Source organism: Frieseomelitta varia, unplaced genomic scaffold (genome assembly GCF_011392965.1).
Source record: "Frieseomelitta varia isolate USP_RPSP 00005682 unplaced genomic scaffold, Fvar_1.2 scaffold_653, whole genome shotgun sequence".
NCBI classification, from domain to species: domain Eukaryota; kingdom Metazoa; phylum Arthropoda; class Insecta; order Hymenoptera; family Apidae; genus Frieseomelitta; species Frieseomelitta varia.
In genome coordinates this window covers 184,118-206,219 of record NW_025110427.1, presented here as the reverse complement: position 1 = coordinate 206,219, position 22,102 = coordinate 184,118, and the positions used below count along the sequence as shown (strand labels likewise).

The 22,102-nt window shown below is 50.8% G+C and overlaps 1 protein-coding gene across 18 annotated transcripts in view; it reads right to left on the bottom strand.

Moving 5' to 3' along the window:
* LOC122534971 (zinc finger protein 853-like) overlaps positions 1–22,095 on the bottom strand; it is a 63,447-nt gene extending 41,352 nt beyond the window's left edge. For 15 of the 18 annotated variants that reach the window (XR_006308028.1, XM_043666086.1, XM_043666088.1 and 12 more), the window contains exons 1-2: positions 20,209–21,980; positions 18,244–18,348 (exon numbers count right to left, since the gene is read on the bottom strand). Coding sequence is in view for 17 of the 18 variants with exons in the window: in XM_043666086.1 (XP_043522021.1) it covers positions 18,244–18,348; positions 20,209–21,288 (1,185 nt within the window). In the remaining variant the exon portion in view is untranslated. Of the gene's footprint in view, positions 1–18,243; positions 18,349–20,208 lie in introns of all 18 variants that reach the window. The other 3 variants (XM_043666100.1, XM_043666101.1, XM_043666099.1) reach the window with 2 other exon arrangements.
* Positions 22,096–22,102: the final 7 nt, after the last annotated feature.

Here is a 22,102-nt window from a genome sequence, read left to right as displayed (position 1 = left end):
TTCTCTTCCTCCACCCTCGCCTCCACCGGCAGCAAGTAGAAAGAGAGAGAGAAAGAGAGAGAGAGAAGAGCGGATTCTGGTCTAGCCAGGGTACCAGAGACGACGGAAAGCCCGCCGTTACGCCGATCAGGAAGTACGTACGTACGTCTGCCACGGTCCCGAACCGAATCGAACCGATCGTCATCCTCCGCGATCACTCGCGGTTTTTTCCACTTGCTCGGAGACGACGCGTCGAATTCTCTCCCTTCGGGGAGAGCTGCCCGCGCCGAGTCTACGCGCTGTCGCGACCGCTACTCGAGCGACCGACGCGACGTAACGAAGCGCCATTGTGTAACAGATAACCGAAAAGATAGACCAGTTGCGGAAAAAGTAGGAGGAAAAAGAAAAGGAAAAAAAAAAAGAGCAAACAGAAAAAGAAAAAGAAAGAATTATCACTGAAAATTGATAGCGCGTGAGTAATTTGAGTTATCGGGATATAGAGAGATTACACGTGGAATTCAATGGATTTTCGCGTGACGTGAATCGCGGGAACGGGGGCACCCTCTCCTCGTTAATTCAATAATCATTCTTTCTCGTAGACGGAGGTGATTCCGGAGGACTTTTGCACTTGGCGCGATTCCAACGGTTTGTTCGTAATTTAGTCAGGCCAGACGTAAAAGGTTTCGCGAGGAATGATGAAATATCATCGTTTTATTCGAGGAATCGTTTCTTTTCTCGGCGTGCTGCGCTTCTCCGTTTCTCCTTGATCGTCCCGACGACGCGGCTGATGTCCACGGTTGCAACCCCTTACGTAATTTCTCGGCGATTTCGTGGCGAGCGTACGAAAATAAGACGGTACGAAAAATTACGGGGCCGGCGATTCGATCTTTCGTTCGGGCTGCCTCGATTCTGGTACGCTTGTTCGAGTCGCTCGCCATCTTTCGCCGAGAGTGGCTCGTACAAATTATTTTGGGCGTGGAGCCGCGGCGAAGGTTAGTGCCATAGTTTAATCGCGCGCTAAAAGTGCGTCCGGCTAGAGGCAGGGAAGAAAAAATAGGGCGGGGTCTCTTTGTGAGCAGACTTTGCCTATCCATCATGGCCGCTTTATCAATGACGTCATGATAAGACATTCACGCACAGGCATACATGCATTCGTCGTTGGTGAAACTCGAACGAGAACGGAAGATCGAACCGGACGATTTCCTCGTCTTTTATCTGGTTTGATTTTCACTCCTACTCCTCCTCCTCCTCCTCCTCCTCCTCTCTCGCTCGATGGAAAAAAAAAAAGAAGGAAAAAATACCAGGCTGATTTTCATCGAAACTCGATGGATTCCGCGCGCGTCTCAACGAAAACTTTCCAATCGGATTAACTGCGCGCCTCCCAAGACCTCTTTTCTGTCCGGACAGGTTCGAGTTTCACGGGGAAAAGGGAGAAGTATGAAATACGGGCTTCGAAAATAACATCACGCGCTACATTTGATCGGAGCGCGGTTTCCGAAACGCAACAGACATTTTTATGACGACACGCGCGCGCGGGGCAGAGAGACGGAGAGAGAGAGAGAGAGACAGAGAGAGAGAGAGAGAGACAGAGAGAGAGAGAGAGAAGGGGAGGAGAAATGGAGGAAGTATGTAGAAAATGCAAAGAAGTGCGACGATCGGCCAGAACGAGCGCTCGTGTTGTTGTTGCATCTCGCGGCTACGGAGAAAGTGTATCGAACGATATCGAGCACGATGCAGGACAATCGAGATATCGCATTCAAAGTCCGCCGGCTGCAGCGAGTTGACCGAGGTATTAAAGGTCGGGCAAAAATAACGCCAACTTTCGTTTACTCTTTGTCTTCTATCTCCGGCGTTTCAGTTTTTCCCCAACCGGGGAAAAGTTGAAAGACTTTGCCAAGGGATTTCCATTATCCGATATCCAATGACAATTCTATGACCATGGATTTTCTAAATTCGACGAGAGAGGGAGAGAGAGAGAGAGAGAGAGAGAGAGAGAGAAAAGTGGTAGTGTGCCGTAAGTTGAGTCACGGTCGTCGGCGTACAGAGGAAGATAACAAGACTTCCGTCCGTGATTTCTTTCAGTCGTCTCTCCCGAGTTGTTTATCCTTCTTTGCATTTTTGCACGGCTCGGCCGAGAGTCGAGCGCGGCACCTGCCTTGATTATTTTCGTGTTTGAACGTCCTCGCGCGCTCGCGCGTGGGATTGTCCGGCGGGTAAATAAAGCGGCGAAAAAACGAAGGCAAGGAAAGAAGGAGGCATGGAAAAAAGAAGAAACAATCCGGCGAAGGCCGAGGCGCGAGAGCGTGTTCTCGTCGCCATCCCTCTTTTGAAAGTACTGACCACAGACAACCGCGGCACGCGGGAGGGAGATAAGGAAAAAAGAAAGAGGAGGCGGGAGAAAAGAGGAAAAAAAAAAAAGAAGAAGAAGGAAGGAAGAAAGAAAGAAAGAAAGGAAGGAAGAAGAAGCGCGCGGTTTTAGAGAGGGAAAGAGCGGAAAGATGAGGCGAAGAGGCGAGAGTAGTTACTTGGCCAAGGGGGAGAGAAGATGGCAATAAAAATAAAGCAGCGTGGCGCGGCGTGGCGCGGCGTGGCGCGTCGGGCACGGCGCGCTCGCGAGGGGCTGAAGAGCAGCCACGGAACTTAAGTTGCGTGGCTTCGGCGCTCGGTTCAAGAAGAAGAAGAAGCAGAGCAATGAAAGAAGAAGGTGCCGCTGCTGAAGGCGGGCAAGAAAATAAGAGGAATAACGAAAGAAGCAAATAAGAGTCTCTGTGTGCCTCTTCCTCTTTCTCCTCCTCCACCTTTTGCCCCACCACAGTGGCGTAGCCTCCTCTTTCTCGTGGCTGCGAACCACGCTATGCCGCGTGGAGGAGGGGAGAGGCAATGAACAAGAAGGCGAGAACGGGACCCGCGGAGAGGGAAATCCTGGCATCGGCAGAGAGAAAGAAAGAAAGAAAGACGGAGATCCCGGGTAGAATGAGAGAAAGACGGTCGGATACCGACCGACGAAGACGGAGTTCTTCGTAGTCGCGAGAACAAGACGGAAAAAGAGAAAAAGCGAGAGGACCAAAGAGAGAGAAAAGTCTGACAGGCCTTGGCTGCTGCAGTCGCGTTGCGAGCCGCGTTGCCAAGTCTCATTTGTTTATCATAGTTCGCCGGCCTGGCCTTTACTATCTGGAAAAAAATCACGTCCCAATTTTTCCCCGCAATCCGATGTAGATTGCGGTCTTCGTCAAGAGCGAAACGTTTTTGTCTTTTTCACGACGTCGGGTCCTCGTCGGAGGATTTTAGAGTCAGGTCCTCCCTCGTCGCGTTTCGGAGCGCGGTTTCTCAGACAGCAGATTGGCGGTACACCGTTCCACAGGGTAAAAGACGGAGCAAAAGTTCGAAAGATTGGCGTAACGCGCGAGTGTCGCCGCGCCAGACCGTTTGGCGTCGCAGTGGAACAAGCCGAATCGACACAGCCATCGATCACGCGAAACAGTAGGTCGAAAGAAACGATCGTGATTTCTTCGTTTCTTCTTGCTACTCTTTTTCCTCGTCATCGTCGTCATCATCCTACTCCTCCTCCTCCTCATCATCATCATCGTCTTCTTCTTCTTCATCATCATCATCGTCCACCGCTACTACTACTACTATTACTACTGCTATTACTACTACTACTACTGCCTCCATTGTCGCGTGGACTCGTTTCTGAGTCATCGTGCGTGCACGCATGCACTCTCGCGCGCGCATGCGTGTTCAACGTGCACGCGTTCCGTGCTTTACACTCTGCACGCGTATAAATATGTATACGTACATGTATACGTGTACGTGTTGCGTACAACCGACGTCGGCAGCCGTGCATTTACACTCCGCTACTCTTTATCCCGCTTCTACCACCGCCCCGCTCCTTCCCTCGCATTACAATCGATTTGCATACAAATATACCGGGCATCTCGATGGGTGGTATGTTTATTAGCAAATCCACGTGGAAATTCTGCCGCCTTATTTATGGCCGTTTGTTTTTCGGAGACACGCATCGAACACGGTATTAAACAAGCCGGTGTACATTCTGTACCCGGACGAAGAATACCGCAACTCGGCTCGATAATCTCAGAAATTATCCGAGAAAGAAAGAGAGAGAGAGAGAGAGAGAGAGAGAGAGAGAGAGAGAGAGAGAGAGAGAGAGAGTATCTCGTCTACGAGCGAGTCTGAGATATGTAAATTTCTACACGAGAGTCTGTCGTGCCGGATTTCAGTAGACTTTACTTCTTTATCAGTAACGCGTTGCACATACGCGTGTGTAACGTGTGAGCACACAGAAAGTGGGTACACGGGAAGCGTGAAAAGTAACGCATAGTCGCGTCGGTGGAAAGAAGATGGCAATAATGTACAATGGGACTACGATGATATCCCGATGAACCTTTTGTCAGGGAACTTTCTCGTCATCTGCCAAATACATCGTTAATCATTCCGCCCCGTAATATTCAATTAACTCGATGTCAGTGGAGGATGTGTACGTGTGTTGGAGAAATATCCCTGGAAAACACACTCACCACGTTCACAATCGATCACGTTCTTTCGGCCCGGAGTTTCAAACTTTCGCCCGTTTGCACGACACGGGGGGCTCGCGAGCACCGAAATTCTCGCCTTGACTTGAAAGTCCGATCCTCGATTTTCCGTAATTCGTCGACGAGGTTTACGGTTACCGACGACTGGAATTAGCGGGAAGACCTGACGAGTCGATGATACGCGCGTTCGATCGTCGTGCTTGTTCGTTCGGTTCTGTCGCTTCGGTTTCTATTAATATTCGCACGTAGAAAGAGAAAGAGAGAGAGAGAGAGAGAGAGAGAGAGAGAGAGAGAGAGGGGACGTGTTTTACACGGAACTCGAAGAAGATACTCGGTCAATGTTTCCGCATTCTTGCGAATTATAAGCGAGGACAGGATCGGCTGTGGCGTGCAGTGGTCGAGGATGCACACTCGGGATCGCGTCATCTAGTTTTGCATGAGACTCGAAGCGGGCAAGATCCTTTCTCAACTAACGGTTCCCCCATTGACTCCTCGGATCGGTCGTTCTCTAGGCCGAGCAGTTATCTTAATCGGGCCGGATGATTGGCGATCGATCAACGTTACGTCGCCAAGGAGTAATTATCGAACAGAAGAATCGAACGACGCCGCGTCGCTGGTCGTCGCTGGTAAAAAGTACGCGTGTATTGAATTTAAGATCCAGCTGCATCCATGTAAGAACGTGTCGGATTACGCGCTAGATTCTCTCCGTCTTTTTTGCTCTCTTTCTCTCTCTCTCTCTCGCTTCTCTTTCATCTCGCTGTTCTCTTCCCTTTCTTTTTGCGCTCTTTAGATCGCGCTACACCGACTGCCTGTTGCAGAACCACAATCTCGGAGGCTGCGGGTCCGAACAAGCCGCTTGTAAGTGCGCCAAGCGATATTAATTGAGTCGAAGCACTTGGGATTTGCATACGATTCGGGTATTCGAACAATATTTATTCTCTTCGCATTTGTATCTTCTTCTTCTGTTTTTTATTCGGAGCATTGGACACAGAGGCTCTTTGCACAAATTTTCGAATTGTTTAGACGTTCGAACGCACAGCGTAGAAGAATTTTTATATTTTGTTCGTGTTACGTGAAACATTTTGTAATTTCGTCGACACGAGAAATTCTACTGATATAGTCACATTTATAATATAATTACTACAGAACGTGAACATCCATTTTGAGCATTGCAAATAGCTTATAATAGATTATGACTGTTTGAATATTTCTGTTACCTCTTGACCATTGTACAATAGTCGAGTTAGTAATAAAATGTTCCAATGCTATAAGAAACTGTACAAAATTTTTGTAGCAGAAAAACTATTGTTTCCATACGGAAAAATGCCTCCCCAAAGATTAACTTTTACCTAAAATTTGCTCAAGAATATTGTTAAAGTCGAAAATATCGATTATTACAGAACGATAAAATCACACAAACGACAGAACGTTTGTTGTGACATTTCACGAAATATAATACTTTCCCCCCACGATTCGTCGGGAAATTTTCCACTCTTTCAAGAGCCACGGTCTCGAAGATATTTTCTATCGTTATGTTCAGTCAGAATCGTCTTTCAGTATCTGCAAGTAGAGGTAATCTCGAGAAATCGCGGCAACAGCCTTGGTGGGGTGGAGTGCGTATCACCGTCTCGTGGCAGTAACCTTGTGCCCGCGTCACAGAGTATTCTTTTTTCTCTCTCTTTCTTTTTTCCTGTTTTTTTTTTCTTTTTTATCATATCGTACGTATGCAAACAGTCGACACGCCGACGCGCAGACACGTTGCGCCCGGTCGCGGCCGCGGGAAGGTAAGACAATATGAACGGGTTTGTCCGTGGTCAGTTCCACTGCCAGAGTTCGCGGAGTACAATTTCTTTCTGTTCTCGCTGCCTTTTCGTTCGCTGCCATCGTCCGCTGTCTCCGCGTATTTAACACGAACGAGCTTCTTTGCACCTCCGGGTGCCTCTTTGTTTTGCTCCGTTATCTCTTTAGCGCGACGCGCGTCGCATCAGGGGTGAATATTTTTTGCAAACAAGACGCAAATTCAAGAAATTCCTATTTTGCGAGATGTCGCGTCTGTTACGATACACCGTTGGCGAAACGTGTTTTCGGAATGTCGGAATGAACGACGAGAATGGCCGTCAACAATAAAAAGCGCGAGCTCTTTCTCTCTGTCTCTCTCTCGGTATCGCCAGAACGTTTGCCCAGTGGATCAACAAGGTATTAACGTACCGATAATCGCGCAACCTTGACCGAGTGTACGACCGATTGCCTGAATCCTCGACACTGCGGACGACCATGAAACATTCGCGTAACAGCGGTACAAATCATGACCGAAGGACACAAAGAAGTTGATGTCCTTCGTGGCTCTCGTGCAGCGGACCGTGTGTCGGGCCGAGTTTTTATGAAATTTCGTTCCGTTTCGTTGTTGTGTCTCGTTTTTTCTCCCCTTTTTTCCGTTTCTTTTTTCTTTCACCCGAATATGTAGTCCAGCGGAACGGACTCGTTTAAAATTCGAAGCGTTTCAAGTATTGAAAGAAAGGCTCGCGACGATCGCTCTCTGTCCGCAGCGATGTTTAATTTATTTTAATAATGAAACACGCGATGACTCGGGAGAGAGAGAGAGAGAGAGAGAGAGAGAGAGAGAGAGAGAGAAAGACAGAGGCCGAGTGTTGCGCGAAGGCTTGGACGGAATGCCGCCGACGCCGGCGTGTATTGTCGGAGGTCAGGTTCAGCAGCCACGAGATGCGTTCGTCTCCCTCTCTTCTTCGTTCGGTCCCTCGTGCGTTCAGGCGGAGTCACGGCCGGAGAGATAAAAGAAAGGGGTTCCAAAGCCGAAAATATCGAGCCGCTCTCCAAGTAGTGCTAAGGAGATCGTTCAGCCGGTTGAAAAATCTGCAAACTCCGCGTGTCAACGACCTCGTTTCTCGCGGCGCGCGCCCGCGCGCGCTATACAGGGTGTGTGTTCTGTAACACGTGGTTACGAGCCGCGTGTAAATAAACTAGAATCGCGTCTAACGTGTTACGCGTTGCGAAGCAGGAGAGCGGTTTCCATCAGTGAGCTCGCGTTGTCTCGCGAAACGAAGCGAGTTTCTAGATAATTTTCACGAAAGACGAGGAACAATAATAATGATAATAATAATAACAACAACAACAACAACAACAACAATAACGTCTGAGGAGTGGCTGCGACGGGAAAATAACAACGATCGATCCATCGATGCACGCGTTACAGTTACACATCCTGTATACTTCGGTCGCGATAAACATCGATCGCCGCAGAAACGTGTATCGAGAGGAAGGCGGCGCAGCGACTGTGTTTTGAAGGGAGTTCGTAGACGTTTCTCGGAGTAAAGTTGCGTCGACTGACTCGTCGACGTTGTGGCAGCGTTTACAGTACTCCTAGAAGAGAAGGCTGCCGGTGGATGCTGCTCGTTGCATCCTGCATATATGTATGTTTTATGTCAGCGTGCATTCTGCATTTGCGCCGTTGCCACGTCTGGTGGCTCTCCGCGGTTCTCTCTCTCTCTCTCTCTCTCTCTCTCTCTCTCTCTCTCTTCTCCTTTTCTATCTGCCCGAGCCTCTGCTGCACTCGGCTTTCCGTCTCTTTCCCATTTCGCATTCGTCTCCTCCTCCCCCTCTTCCCTCTCTCTCCCTCCCGCCGTCCTCTCGCTCTGCGAGAGACGATGCCTGCATTTCTTGACATTTCTCAAACCCAGAGAGTGTGTGTCCCACCTTGTGGTCACTAAGTCGTTGAACTCGAAAAAAGGAGAGAGAGAGAGAGAGAGAAAAACGAAGAGAGAAAAAAAAAGAAAGAAGAAACACAAACTACTGCGCAAAGTCGATCGGGGAAAACGTTCGTCGTTCGTCGCAGGAGGATCGATCGTCGATCGCGATATCGACTCGCGTGGTCGCGGGTAAGAGAAGATTTCCGAGCACGGCCGGCTACGAAGGAAATCTGGGGTGTTTTTGTCAACGGGGCGCGATCTCGAATCGGGTCCCCCTCGTTTTCGCGCGTCGCCAACGAAATTTCCCACGGCCGTCGCGAGCGAAGGGTCGAGTTTTTGCTTTGGATAAAAAGTATTTTTCTTTGAACGCTCCGCCGCGATCTGCATACGCTATCTCTCTCCTCGTTTATCTGCTCTCTTCCTCCCGGCACTTTGTTTCCTTCTCCTTGCTTCACTCTTTCTCTCTCTCTGTCTCCTCTTTCCCCTCTTTCTCTCTCTCTACCACGCGCGAACGCCGGTGTTTCTCCATCTTAGAATCGCTTTCCTCGCGCGGTGAAAAATGCCAGCCGTAACGAGAACCAGCGGCCGATGCTGCGAACGAAATCGTTCGAGACACGTTTCTCGCGAACGACTCTGACAAGAGTCGGATCTCTGCGGCACAAGAGGTTCGATCGCTTGGTTGGAGTAGGTCGCGGTTCGGCTCGCAACGTCATCGCTACATCCCAAAAAACAAATCGTCGCTCCCGAGTTTCAAGAAATCATCCCGATTATTTCCTTGTCGCGTAAATAATGTAGCATTCTTATCCGAATGAAGATCGATCTGAACTCGGACGAGTGGCAATACGAGAGCTTCGAACTCGTCGGAGAGAAAATAGACAAAGCGTATTCGGAAACAGAGGACCTAGTGCGGAGGTCTAGTGCGAAAAGGCCAACTATCATCGAATCACCGACCGAATAGATGAATACTTTCTTTGTATCACCGGCGAGAAGCGAGAAACGGGAGCTGTGGTGCGCGTTCGATTTCGAGAAAGACAGAGAGAGAGAGAGAGAGAGAGAGAGAGAGAGAGAGAGAGAGAGAGAGAGGGAAAGAGAGAGAGAGAGAGAAGAGAGAAGAGAGCGGCAGCGTGGAACGCACTGCCAGAAGCGTACACGTTTCTCTCCCGTGTGTGTTGGGGGACGACGACGAAAGGATCTTTCTCCCGCGAGATACGTTGACTTCGAGTCGATCCAGTTGGCGGTGTTTCGCGCTCGAAGGAGCGCGTCGTCCTCGTTCTGGAATGCGTGCGCCGGCGTGCGCGATTCCGCGGAAGGACGGCTCTGACGGAATCGGTTGTTTGCTCTCGGAAAGAACGGAGAGACGCATGCGGATGGCCGGCGAGAGATCGTCTTTTCGCGGTTTCTTCCTCTCTCCTCTTTTGAGTCGAATTCTCAGCAGTGTGAACAATCGAACGATCGCGCCGCCATCCACTGATCTCTGGTCACAACCCTGTTGCAATCTTTTCTCCTTGTTACTTTCAAGAATTTCACGTTTCACCAACGAACGTGTATCGAAACTGTTAAGAACTGCTCGTTTACGAACGAGCACGCCGACAATTTTCGACGCACGTTTCTTTGGAGAATCTGAAGTTTTCGAAACGAATCAGAGAAAACGATCGCAACAGGGTTGAATTGGGGACTTCCTCCAAGTGTCAGCATTTCGAGATATTCGAACTGGTCGAGTTTGTACGAAGGGTGGCGATGCACCGAAAAAAAAAAAAAAAAAGAAATCACGCGCTGAAACATGGAGGAACGTGCTCCTCAGGTCCGACTACGCGTTAGGCTAATACGTAGGTCCGCGATTAGAATTAGAGATATGTCTCCTTACCTCTCGTGCACGGTTTCTCTAGAGTAGGTGGATCACAGTTAAAACGCGGTGGTAGGAGCTAGGTAAAAAGATCACAAAATATGGCACACTGTTGCCCGAGTTCATCGTTCGGCACTTCGCGGCGCGGTTGCTTACTGGTGGGGGCGGCGAAGTTACGGGCGGAGGAGAATGACGCGAAGAAGAAGAAGAGGAGGAGAAGGAAGGAGAAGAAGAAGAAGAAGAAGAAGAAGATGTGGAACGAAGGGAGCGAGCAAGAAAGGAAACAACACACCTCGTCGGAGACACTGGGATCCGAGGAGAAGACGAGGAGGAGAGACACAGGACGAGAAAAGGAGCGTCGCGCGTATAACACCGAGAGAGCGGCTACAGGGAGAGACGAAGAGGAATTCCTCGCGCGCTGTCAGCTGTCAATGTCGCGCACGTTGTCACTCATCTTGCGTGCTTTTTCCTCGCGTCTCGAGTATTCTTAATCTTCTCGATCACTACCATTGAACGATTCAGATCCAACTGACCGACATCCTCCTTGTAGACCTCTTGCACTCTCTATGATCCTTAGGTTCTGGCGAGTCAGTTTCAAGTTTTGCGGATTTATCTCTCTCTCTCTCTCTCTCTCTCTCTCTCTTTCTTTTTCTCTCGGTGTTGTTGACGTTCGGTTGCTCTCCGATTTGTCGATTGCTCGATTTGTCGATGGTAAAAAAAAAAAAAAGGAAAAACAAAATGTCGATGGTATCGAAAGAAAGAAGAGGAGGAAGAGGATGATTTGGAGAATCTTGTCACCGGTCGTCTTGGTCTTTCGTCTACGTCGTCGTCGTCGTCGTCGTCGTCGTCGTCGTCGTGGTCGTCGTGGTGGTCGTGGTCGTCGTGGTCGTCGTCGTCGTCGTCTTCGTCGCACTCTCGCCTCCCCGTGTGCGTGTGACGCGGTGCGCGCGTGGTGTCGCGTGAAGTTGGTCGTGCGTGCGCACCTTGTGCTTCGTTAAAGAGTCTTTTCCGTATAAAATGCTGGGGCGCCGGCGAGAATCGGCCTGCCCGCCGCCGCGTAGGCTTCACGCCGGCGTCCTCGCGGCCGATTGGCCGGATACCGGCCGGTGGGGGGCACTGGCGCGAAGGTCCGAAGGTAGAATACTCGCCTCGAGAAGCTACCAGAGCGGATCCACGAGAGTACACGGAGTGGGGTTGCGTCTTTACCATCCCGCTAACTCGGATCGTGCACGTTTTACATACACGGCTAACCTAACAGGGATGATCCTCTGGCATCCTGAGATCTATCTCGTCGAAATCAAATCGTGCGAGCCGAGCGACGCGGGCGACCAGAATTCTCACGACGACCAGAGATCGTCGCCGAATCGAGACGACGCGAGACTATTTCCCGATAATCGATCACTCGTGACTCGTAGTTTGCTTTCAAGCGACAGTCAACGCGTGAAAATTTAACTCGCGTTGGAAGAGTGTAATAATCGAGAACGAAACGAGGAGGAAAGAAACTCTCTGTGTGGAGCCAGTACGCCGGGCGTCTTTCTTTCTCGCGGACCCCTCTTTGCCCCGCTTTACCGCGCAATACTCGCTGTCTCCCTTTCGCAACAACTTCTCATTCTGATCTCTCAGCTTGTTCGCCTTCTCTCTCTCTCTCTCTTTCTCTCTTCCCCTTCTCTCTCTCTCTCTCCCTCTCTCTTTGTAACTCGTTTCTCTCTTCGAGGCTCTCCTCGTCTCTCTGTCTCGTCTGTATTGCCCGAGACCGGCCAGGCTATTCACCCACGCATGCACGAGATGACGATGACGATGACGCCGACCGCTCGCCGCTGCAACGTGCACACCAACGTGAACGATCCTCTTTGCTCTTTCATCCGCCTTATAGGACGAGTACAGTGTGTACTCGTCGAGAAAAAAACATCGTCGCTCGAAATTCCTCGCGGGTCGTTTGAACAATATTGCGTTTATTGGTCGAGATTCTTGGACCGAACGGTCGGGGAACGGTGATTTTCAGCGGGGTATTCTTAGATTCTCCTCGAGTTTTATCGAGAGTCGTTTTATCGGAATGGCGGAACTTGTTTCGAACCGAGCAAAACGACGACGAGGGTATAATACCGATGCTCTCGGATCGAGCACACTTTTTCGCGGCTCACGATTTTACTGGCCTTGCGATCTACGCGGCTGACATTGGCACATCGCGATTGCACAGCCCCGCTGACCCAGATTCCGGCTCGGTTATTTTTTTCACGCGGTCGGATATCTCTTTCTTTTTTTTTTTTTTTTTTTTTTTATATATATCTCTGTTGTTACGGGCTCCTCGTCTCTTTCAATTTCAATTTCCCCGCGTTCTCGTTCCTGTTCGCGACTGATCGTCTTCGGGTAAATAGCAAACGAGCAACTTTGCTATTTCAGAGATCCGATCAATTTTTTAATTCCGCGTCCGTGGCGACGTTGGCAATCGTACTACTCCCGTTTTCAGTTTTTCCTCGAACTTTCGGTTCGGCACAGCTTCCGGGGAGCACCAGAGGATAATAAAAGATACCGGGTGCATATTTATATCGGAGAGACGCTGGCAGCTGTATCGCGAGGCATGAATCTTTGAAGGCTGAATGCTTGATAACGAGACGCGAAAAATCAAAAGCATCCTCGTGCCCGTCCTCCGTTTCATAATTGATCGTCAACGAGGTATCGAACGAGGTTGCAGTTCCACTCTGTTCAAACGTTCTCGAACGGTTCTCGTATTTTTCCTCGTTTCATTGGCCGAAGGCCGAAACCGGGGCGAGAGAGAAGCGTACGGAGGAGCGAGTCCGCGAGTTTCGCCAGAAGGGGTTCCCGTACGGGATCCAACGGGTGGCCGTTTGGCGCGAAACAAGCCGTGACGCGGCCTGTGGATCCTGACCTACGACTACGTTCAGGGGAGCCAGGCGAATTTTGTCCGAAAGTCAACGCGAACGAAAGAGCGGATTCGCAAGCCTTCGAGGTCACGAGGCTGCAGTGGGGATCGGTGTTTGAGGGAGTCGAAGAGGGGATTCGAAGGAGGTGGTAGATATGGGCGAAGATTCGAGGGAGTAGGAGAGAGCCGATGGAGGATACGCTCTGGCGGAGGAGGACCAAGCAACGCGTTGGAAAGAGGAGCGGCGAGAGCAACGGGCAGCCCGACAGAAGAGGAAGAAGAAGAAGAAGAAGAAGAGAAAGAAGAAGAAGAAGGGAAGAAGAGAAGAAGAAGAAGAAGAAGAAGAAGAAGGGGGCTGATCTACCGGCAATATACACACAGAGCTGCACAGACCACGGCAAAACTCCGCAGTTTTGCTGTTCGATTTTGCAAACTTATATTTAGAAGGGCAACGATCTTTTGCCGCGGCAGCTCCGCGACCGAGAGGAGAGGAAAGGTTCTGGGGATACGCGCGCGGTCTCTCTCGTGACTGGCCGCCGAGATTTCTCAACTCCGCGCAGATCCGACTCCTCTCTCGAGTCGATTTTCATCTTTTTGCATTTTCCTCGTTACCCCCGCTGTTCGATTAAATTTCTTTCCCGCGGGGGCCTGCTCGGCCCTCGGCCCTCGCTTCTTCTTCGGAGATCGGCTATTACGCGCGCGCTCCTCGGTGTTTTGCATTCGAGCAGAAACACCGCGCGGTTAATGGCCGTTGCGTACGCGTCACGTTTCGAGTTTGCAATAATTACCGGTGGCACGTAGGATAACGGTTGTTTAATAAGTTCGGCATTCTACGGGGTGGCTTTCGGCGGGGAAACTATGCGAGGCTGCGCGACGTGAAACGTGAAACGGCGAGCAAAAGGCGAAGGCACCGCGAGGTGAATTTTAGAAAACGCCCGGCGTATCGGTCGGATTACATCGACTTCTCTCTCGTTCGCTCCGCGAAGACAGAGCGTAGATCTAATTGGTCGATTGTACGGTAGATTGTCAGGTTGGAAATGGCAGGCAATGAGTTGCGGAATGTTCAGCGCTTGTCGACGATGCGAGAGGGGGAAATTTCGATATTGATAAATACTAGATATAGATCGTAACGCTCCGACGACGCCTGCGAGAGGTTGAGCAAAAGTACGAAATCCTCGAATCCTGGGGTACATAGGAATTCGAAAGCGCGATGGTGCTCGAAATGAAAATCTCCAAGCGGAGGAAAAGCGCGCGCCGCGAGAGACGTTTCGGTGCGCGGCAACCGAGCTTGAGCGTGACCGCCCCTGTGTGAATGTAATCTTATCGTGGCCGAGCGATGCGGCGAACGCGACTGCAGAACCGAGTCGGAGTCAACGAACGATAAAAAAAAAAGCGCGTAGCCATACTCGCGACACAAAGAATAAACTCTATTCCGTGCGGCACCGGCCCTCCCTTTTTCCTCTCGGGCTCGCGATCTCGTTCCGTCTCGCTCGTTCGTTACCGACGTGCAACTCTTCTTCTCCTGGTCATCCGCGTTCGCAACTTGGCCAGAGCCGTGTGTGGGCGCGCGAGTTCTTTCTCCTCCTCTCTCTTTCTCTCTCTCTCTCTCTCTCTCTCTCTCTCTCTCGGCCCTTCTCCCTCCTCCCTTTTTACTCCTTCTTTTTCTTTCGTCGACCGCGCTTGGGGTAGGTCATGGCGGAACCGCGCGAGCGAATGACGAGGAAGGAGAAAAAAAGAACGAGAGGAAGAACGAACCGTACGCGCCGCGTACAGAATGTTCCGCCGGGCTCACGACTTTGTAACGCGCACCTTTCTCCTTCTCTGCTTTCGGCCGGGCCACGTTTCTCGAGAGATGCTTATCGTCCAATGAACGAACGCCGGTTCCGTGTCGCGTTATCTTTCTTTTTTTTTCTTTTCTTTTTCTGAATTTTTCCCGAGTTTCTCCTTCTTCCCATTCGACTCGTTAAAGAGATTCGCGAAGACTTTTTTTGGTTAGTTGAATTTCTTCGAAATTTCACCGCTCGCCACCACACAGGTTGGCGGTTTCTCTCTCTCTCTCTCTCTCTCTCTTTCTGAGGCGTTGGTTCGCGAATTCGCCGGAGTTTCGCCGAAGATCGAACAATTCGATTAGAAGGATCTTAACAGCCGGCACGGGGTCGGCCCCGTTATTGTTAGCGATCATGCGATCTGAAAATCATAGAAAATTACTGAAAAGCCAGGAAACTTTGTAGGTAGCGAGCCGGGCAGAAGGTATTGGTTGCCCGTGGACTTGAGATGTCGTAATTTTGCCTTCGCCATAACGGCTACGCGGCACGGAAGTTCTTCCCTCTTCCCGCCCTTCTATCTTTCATCCTCCGGGGTTTTCTTCTTCGACTTGGAACAGAAAGCTCTCTTTCTCTCTTTCTCCCACCCTCCTCCCTCCTCCCTCCTTCCCTTTCCCGTAATAGTAGAAGGGTTAGCGAAACAATGGCACGCGCGCGAACACCGTTATTTAAATAATACGATGGAACCTCTTCGGGGGTTGGAGGCAAAAAATAAGTTACGCTCAAGGGGACGGAGAAACCGAACGTGAGAAAGACCGCGCGCGCGTTTCGTTCGGCGAAAATCAGTCGACGCTTTTGTTCCTAGCGCACGAAACGTTCTTCTCCTGGTGCGATCTCTTCTCAGAAGAAGAGAGACAAATGTTTCGGAGATCGGGTAAGTTTGAGAGAAAGTGCCAGATACTAAACGAACGCACGTACCGGATCTTTCAATTGTCGATGACGATTTCCTCGATCAGAGTACTTTAACAAATAGACACGTTTGTCGTTGTACGGCGTAGCTAAAAGATATGCTGATATTGTTATACGTATTACGTGATAATAAGTAAGTCAGATGGTATACAACTCGCAACAGGAGTTGAGGTAATTGATCTCAAATTAAGCAAATTTTCTAACATTCAAAAACGATCGTAGTTATCCGCGATCCGTGATAATTTAACCCGGTTGAAGGGTTCGAGCTGAGCGTGAGCGCACTGAAAAACCGTACCAAAAGTTTCTCTCGCAACTGTGATTACTTTCTCTTCGTCGCTCCAAGACGCATCTCGTGCATCAAAGATTCTGCGAGTATCGATCCGCACGCGTTCATATTCGCCTTAACCCTCCCCCTCCCCCTCCCCCTCCCCCCCTTTTCTTTCGTCGTCTTCGTCTTTCCCCCGTAGCGGAGTTCCGGTTCTGGCAGCTGTCGTCGATTCAAAATCGGGACTCGGAATCGGTCAAGGGTAAGCCCGTGGTGGCACCGCGTTACGTTACCTTGTCGATGCCGAACCGGTTTAAAGCCCGGGGTGAAAGAGAGATTTCAGAGGGAAAGGACCGGCGCAAAAAATTCATTTGAATCGCCGGAGGGTCGCGCAGAGGTGTCGAAATAATTGGATTTTAATTTTCGAGCCGGTGAAAGAACAAAAACTGCCTTTCTCTCCGTCTCGCTGGCTACGACGACCCTCTCCCCTTCCCCGGATCGGGCACCATGAGAATCACTCGGGTTATGAGTGTTTGTACAACGCGTTCGCCGCGCATCAATGTTTTTCGACTTTTCATCTTTTTCTTTCTCGACACCCTTTGTTTTCCCACGATTTCCAGTGCCGCGTTTTTGTCAATCGTCATCGTCAGCACGATCGCCAGAATCGTCAATTTTCAGTACGCGTCGAGAAGGGGACGAAATCGTGAAAATGTCGCGAACATCGACAGCGAAGGTCGTCTTGGCTTTTGGAAAATGGCAATGCGTGCGCGTTGCTTTTAATATTTTGTCACGAGCACCGACAACGGCGCCTGCCCTCTCCCCGCCGCCGATGAAAATTCACGGCTGGCGGGAGCGGGGGCTCACAAAGGAAGCGAACGTTTTAATTAAATCTCTCGGCAAAACGTGAAAACTTCGCCATCGTGCGGCGTTTTTGCGAATTTTCCGAAAGTTTCGGCTTGGCTCGCGACTCGCTTTCAAGGTGGCGATGGACGAGGGAACTCTCAACCACCTTCTCGCCCACCACCATCTCACCCATTCATCCCCCCGCAGTTAGCGGGAATAAAAGAAGTCGGAAAAACAAAGGAGCGCCGCGGCTACTTAGCGAAACAAATTGTTGCTTTCTGTGCTCGGTGCCGAGAATTTAAAAGTTTTGCACGAGCCGCTTCTCTTTTTACTCGCCCCCCCTCTCCCCCTCCGCCCCCTTTATATACCTGCCTCCCTCCCTATTCTTCGCGGCCTCCTCTCGTTTCTCTTTCTTTCGTCTGTCTATCCAGGCGTCTCGTACCTTCGAGTCTCCCGAGACGGATTCTCATCGAGTCGAACTCGATTCACGGCTCGTTAGCGGTGCTTCCTTTTCCCTTCATTTCGGTTCCCTGCCTCGTAAAAGGACACAACGCCATATACGCGGAGAATCGCGTTATCGATCGGGATGGAGTGTCCCATTAAATCGGCCGCATCGTGCGTGGAATACGCGTACGGAACAATTAAACGCGGTATTGTATCTCTCGCGAGCTGTGCGATGTACCGTTGGCCGAGACGGTCGTCGGTCATCTACCTACGGAACGTGTACGTAAAAATGTGTGTATGTACACGCGTGTCCACGATCTTCCCGTAAATCGCTTGGATCGATCTCGAACCGCCACGGCGGTCAACGCTTTGTTATACGTCGAGGATGGCGGCGCGCGTCGTCGTCGACACGAGCAGACGACGACGCTACCCAGACGAATTTCTTGGCGAGCAAGATGCTCTTCCTTTAACGTTAATATTAAAGGTGAGACGGAGAAAAAATTAGAAACAAAATTAATATGGAAGAGATCAACTTACAATGAAGCACATACACGCACGTAGAGCATGCCAGGCGCTGCGACAAGAGCAACTAACGAGAAAAATACGAGTGGAAAATAATAAGGGGACGGGTGTGTGTGGGGGGGGGGGGGGGAGAAAAAAAAAAGAACGACGAGAGACGGACAGAGCGATCGCGCCCGCCGTCGCCGCAGCAAACTCGCGATCGAAAACCAGAAAAAAAAAAAGGAAAGAATTGAAGTGAAATCGCGAAACCAAAGATAATTCGACTACGTAAAACGTGCGGGAGGAACATGTAGAGGAAAATGAGAGAACAAAAATTTTACGCAAAGAGAAGGGCGTTGCGTCGAAGAAGAGCCTCGGGTACGAATTGGCGAGTAAAAAGAAAAAGAGAAAAGAAATTAAAAAGTGAGAAGTTGTTGCAGGAAGCTGTGTGACGAGGAGAAATAATAAGGGGATTTTGAACGGGCTGAGTGTTCAACTCACTCGTTGCAGGGTAGACCAGCATTCCTCGAGGGTGCGTTCGTTGATGTTGCCCATTCCTCCACCTCCGCCGGCGCCTCCCGCACCTCCAAGTCCCGCCGCACGAGACTATCGGGCAAGACAGGAGGCTCGTGTTAGTTTACTTTTTCTCGTTGCCGTTTCTTCTAGCCGGCAGTTACTAGAAAATCGCTTTCTTTTCTATCTCAGATTCGTAAGCTCTAGCTTGCGATAAATTCGTGCAACTCGTTAATTCCGACGCATTGCTGCTCTAAATCTCTCCTCTCGGACGGTGAGAACCGTCATGCTGATTGAGAAGACTGAAGGAGGAGACCGTAGAAATTTTCTAGAGGTAGAGAAAACAGTTGAACGTTCCCAACGACGTCCGAAAAGGAAAAAAAAAAAAGAGCAGAAAGAAAGAAACGAAGAACCATCCGTAAAATCGCACGGTCGAGTCGCTCAACTTTTTCCTCTACCAAAGTGTCTCATTTTTTTCTTCTTCCGTCATCCTTCTTAATAGAATCGCGTCGAAACAGAAAATCAGCTCGAATCGAGCGTGCGTGCGTGTTTTTCTCTCTGTGTATGTAATTTAAAGCGAGCAAAAGAAAAAAAAAAAAGAGAAAGAAAGGTTCGGATTCCTATTAGCGGTGAGACCGAAGCGGATCTTGCGGGGATATATTTACTTAGTTTCCTCGTATCGAAGCTCCGCGGACTGTGGCATCGCAGAAGCACGCCGCGATATTTTCTCGAGAACATCTTCTCGGCGTACCGTATGACGTATGCGTATAGTATTATCTGTGTTGCGCGGGTCAAGAACCCCGAGAGACGACGTATCTGCATCTCCTCGCATCGGTGTGCGTGGGCCGCGTTTGCATTTGTGGCCCCGTGACTCTAATGTGTGCGTGGTTGGCTGCTTGCTTGCTTGCTTGCTTGTCTGCTAGCCGGAGAGAGCGCGCGCGCGAGCGCGCTCTCGCGTGAACGTTCACTCTCTCTTACTCTCTCTCTCTCTCTCTCTCTCTCTCTCTCTCTCTCTCTCTCTCTCTCTCTCTCTCTTTCTCTTTCTCTTTCGCTCACTCGCTCGTTCGCTCGATCTCTCATTCTCTCACATTCTCTCTTGGACACTCTCTCACTCTCGCTCTCTCGCTCGTTCCGTTGCGTGCATGTGCCGCGGGTGTATGTGTGTCGTGGCGTACGCGTGTTGAAGTACGCGATGTGGTAAGTCAACGTATTCCGATGTGCGTGAACCATGGTCAGTGTATCTCGGTACAGTCGCAGATTCAAACAGTCAGCGAAATTGTCGACGATGTAGCGCGATTTATTGAAAGTCATCCAGTTAAGCCGATACGGACGTTTTCGTCGTATCCTGTCGATTCTGACAGGTCTGACATCTGGTCTTTTTTGTTCCTCTTTCTTTTTTTTTTCATTTTTTTTCTTTTCTTTTTTTCTTTTTTTTGTTTCTGTATCGCGATCGCGAGACAACCGAGATCCTCGTTGTCCGTCTCTCACGGACGGCTTTGTCGGGGAATTTTTGACTCGAACCTGGCGTGATTTCGTTGAACGAAATCGTGGAATACGTTCGCAAGAACAGAGGATAGAACGGCGATTCGTTCGTTATCGAGAACTCGCGGAATAGGCGAGCTCGGAGTATGGAAAAGATTCGACCTGATCTCGAGACGAGAGGCGTATTTTTCACCATTGATAGAAACTGTTTAAAAGTATTGTCCGGCGTCAGTCGGCCCTGTGTGAATGACCCTATTTATCGGCGCATTATGCACTTTTATCGCGGTTGCCTCGTCCCAGTTATTTATCTCTTCTCTCCGTTAGCTACGGACGAGAGTGGTCTAACGAGAGATCGAGTAAATAAAAATGGAAAAAGAAGAGAAAAATAAAATAAAGAGAAAAGCAACAAGAGAAAAAAAGAAACAGACGAAAGAGTATCGGTTCTATCGATCGTAACAAAGGTATTCTCACCTGCAGCTCGTTGACGAGTTTTTCGGTCAGGTCGTGGGAGTCCTGGCTCGTCGCGCCCGGACTCAGCATCGAGTTCTGGGAATTTTGTTGTTGATTGGTCGACATGTTCATCCCGGCGAGAGCACCGTTCTGAGCGATGCTGCCGGCCATGTTGAGCGCCTGTTGTTGCAGATTTTGCGTGAGGTTTTGCGCTTGCTGTTGCGTGAGGTTCTGCGCTGCCTGTTGTTGCAGCGCCTGTTGACTTAGACTCTGGCCGAGGTTCTGGGTCAAATTCTGAGCCGGTTGCTGCAGCGTTTGCGACAGATTCTGCGCCTGACTTTGAATGTTCTGTTGCAGGTTCTGATTCGCCTGGCTCAAGTTCTGCGGTTGATTGAGCAACTGTTGCTGCTGTTGCGGAGACAGGCTCGGCGTCAGACTCTGCGCGAGATTGTGCTGCAAGGTTTGCCCCAGGTTCTGCTGCATGTTCTGCGACAAGACCTGACTCAACGCCTGTCCCAGGTTCTGATTGATCGCCTGGACCGCTTGAACGGACAGCGAGGGACTCGAGGTTTGGGACATGGTCTGTTGTGCCTGCGCCAGGCTGTGAAGACTCTGGGCCATGCTGGACGTGATGCCGCCCTGATGGTCCGCCTGTGGCGAGGGCGTCGTCGGTGCCGGGGAAGACTGATGCTGCGCTCCTTGAGCCGTTTGCTGGCCCATGGACATGGCGTGCTGTTGTTGTTGTTGCTGCAACTGCTGCTGCGGACTGGCGGTCTGTCCTAATCCCGTGTTGGCGGTTTGCTGCACCTGCGACACGTTCTGCTGCTGCGGCTGTTGCTGTTGTTGTTGCTGCTGCTGCTGCTGCTGTTGCTGCTGCTGTTGCTGCTGCTGCTGCTGGCCGAGAGGGCTGTGCATCTGTTGTACCTGCTGGTGTTGCTGCTGTTGAGTCGAGTTGGAGATAGGGCTGTGCTGTATCCCCGGCGAATGTTGAGGCGGCCCCCGTTGCGGTTGCTGCCAGTAATCGGACATCTTGAAAACATGTTGTCGCAGCGCGTGAAGATTCGCGGCCGCCGCTGTCGCTGTGACGGCTTGGACCTCCATGGGTTCCGGCTCGTTTTCGAGGTCTGCCTCGGGCGAGCTGCAAGGATCTTCGTCTTCCTCCTCGTCCTCCCTCTCGGTGATATCCTCGTCGTCCTCGTCTTGGATTCTGACGGCTCTGTCAGCCTCCGGCCCGGCCGAACCTCCTCCAGCAACACCAGCAACACCACCGCCACTTCCGCCGCCGCCACTTCCACCGCCGCCACTTCCGCCACCGCCACCGCCACCTCCACCGGCTCCACCGCCACCTCCTCCACCTCCTATCCCACCCCCCGAATCGCCAGAGTGGAGATGATTTCCGGGATGGTGTTGATGATGATGATGCTGTTGAAGGTGATGGTGTGGACGCGACTCTGGATTTTGGCCCTGTTGCTGCTGATGTTGCTGCTGCGGACGCTGCTGTTGCTGTTGTTGCTGCTGCTGTTGATGGTGATGCTGCTGCTGCTGCTGTTGGTGATGGTCCAAGCCAAAGTCGGGGTGGGTTAGCGTCTGGGCACGTAGGTCCAGGGCCGCCGTCGCGTCCGAAATTTTGAGGCCTTCGCGAGAAGCCCGGGCTACCCCCTTCCGGCGCAGCTTGCCCGCTTTTTCGCACCCCTTCCGGTAAGCAGCTCGACGGCCGGCACACTTCTGCGCTCGCCGCCGTTCCTTCCTATCTTTCTCTCCGCTGTATCGCGCTCTTCTTAGCCCAGGATCGTCTTAAGGACAACGATCCTCGCTCGACGTGGGCGGCGGGCAACGTCAGTTACTCGCCACCTGCTTCGACTTCCCGGGCCTGCTGCTGCTGCCTCCCGCTACTTGGCTCATGAAACTCTCTTTC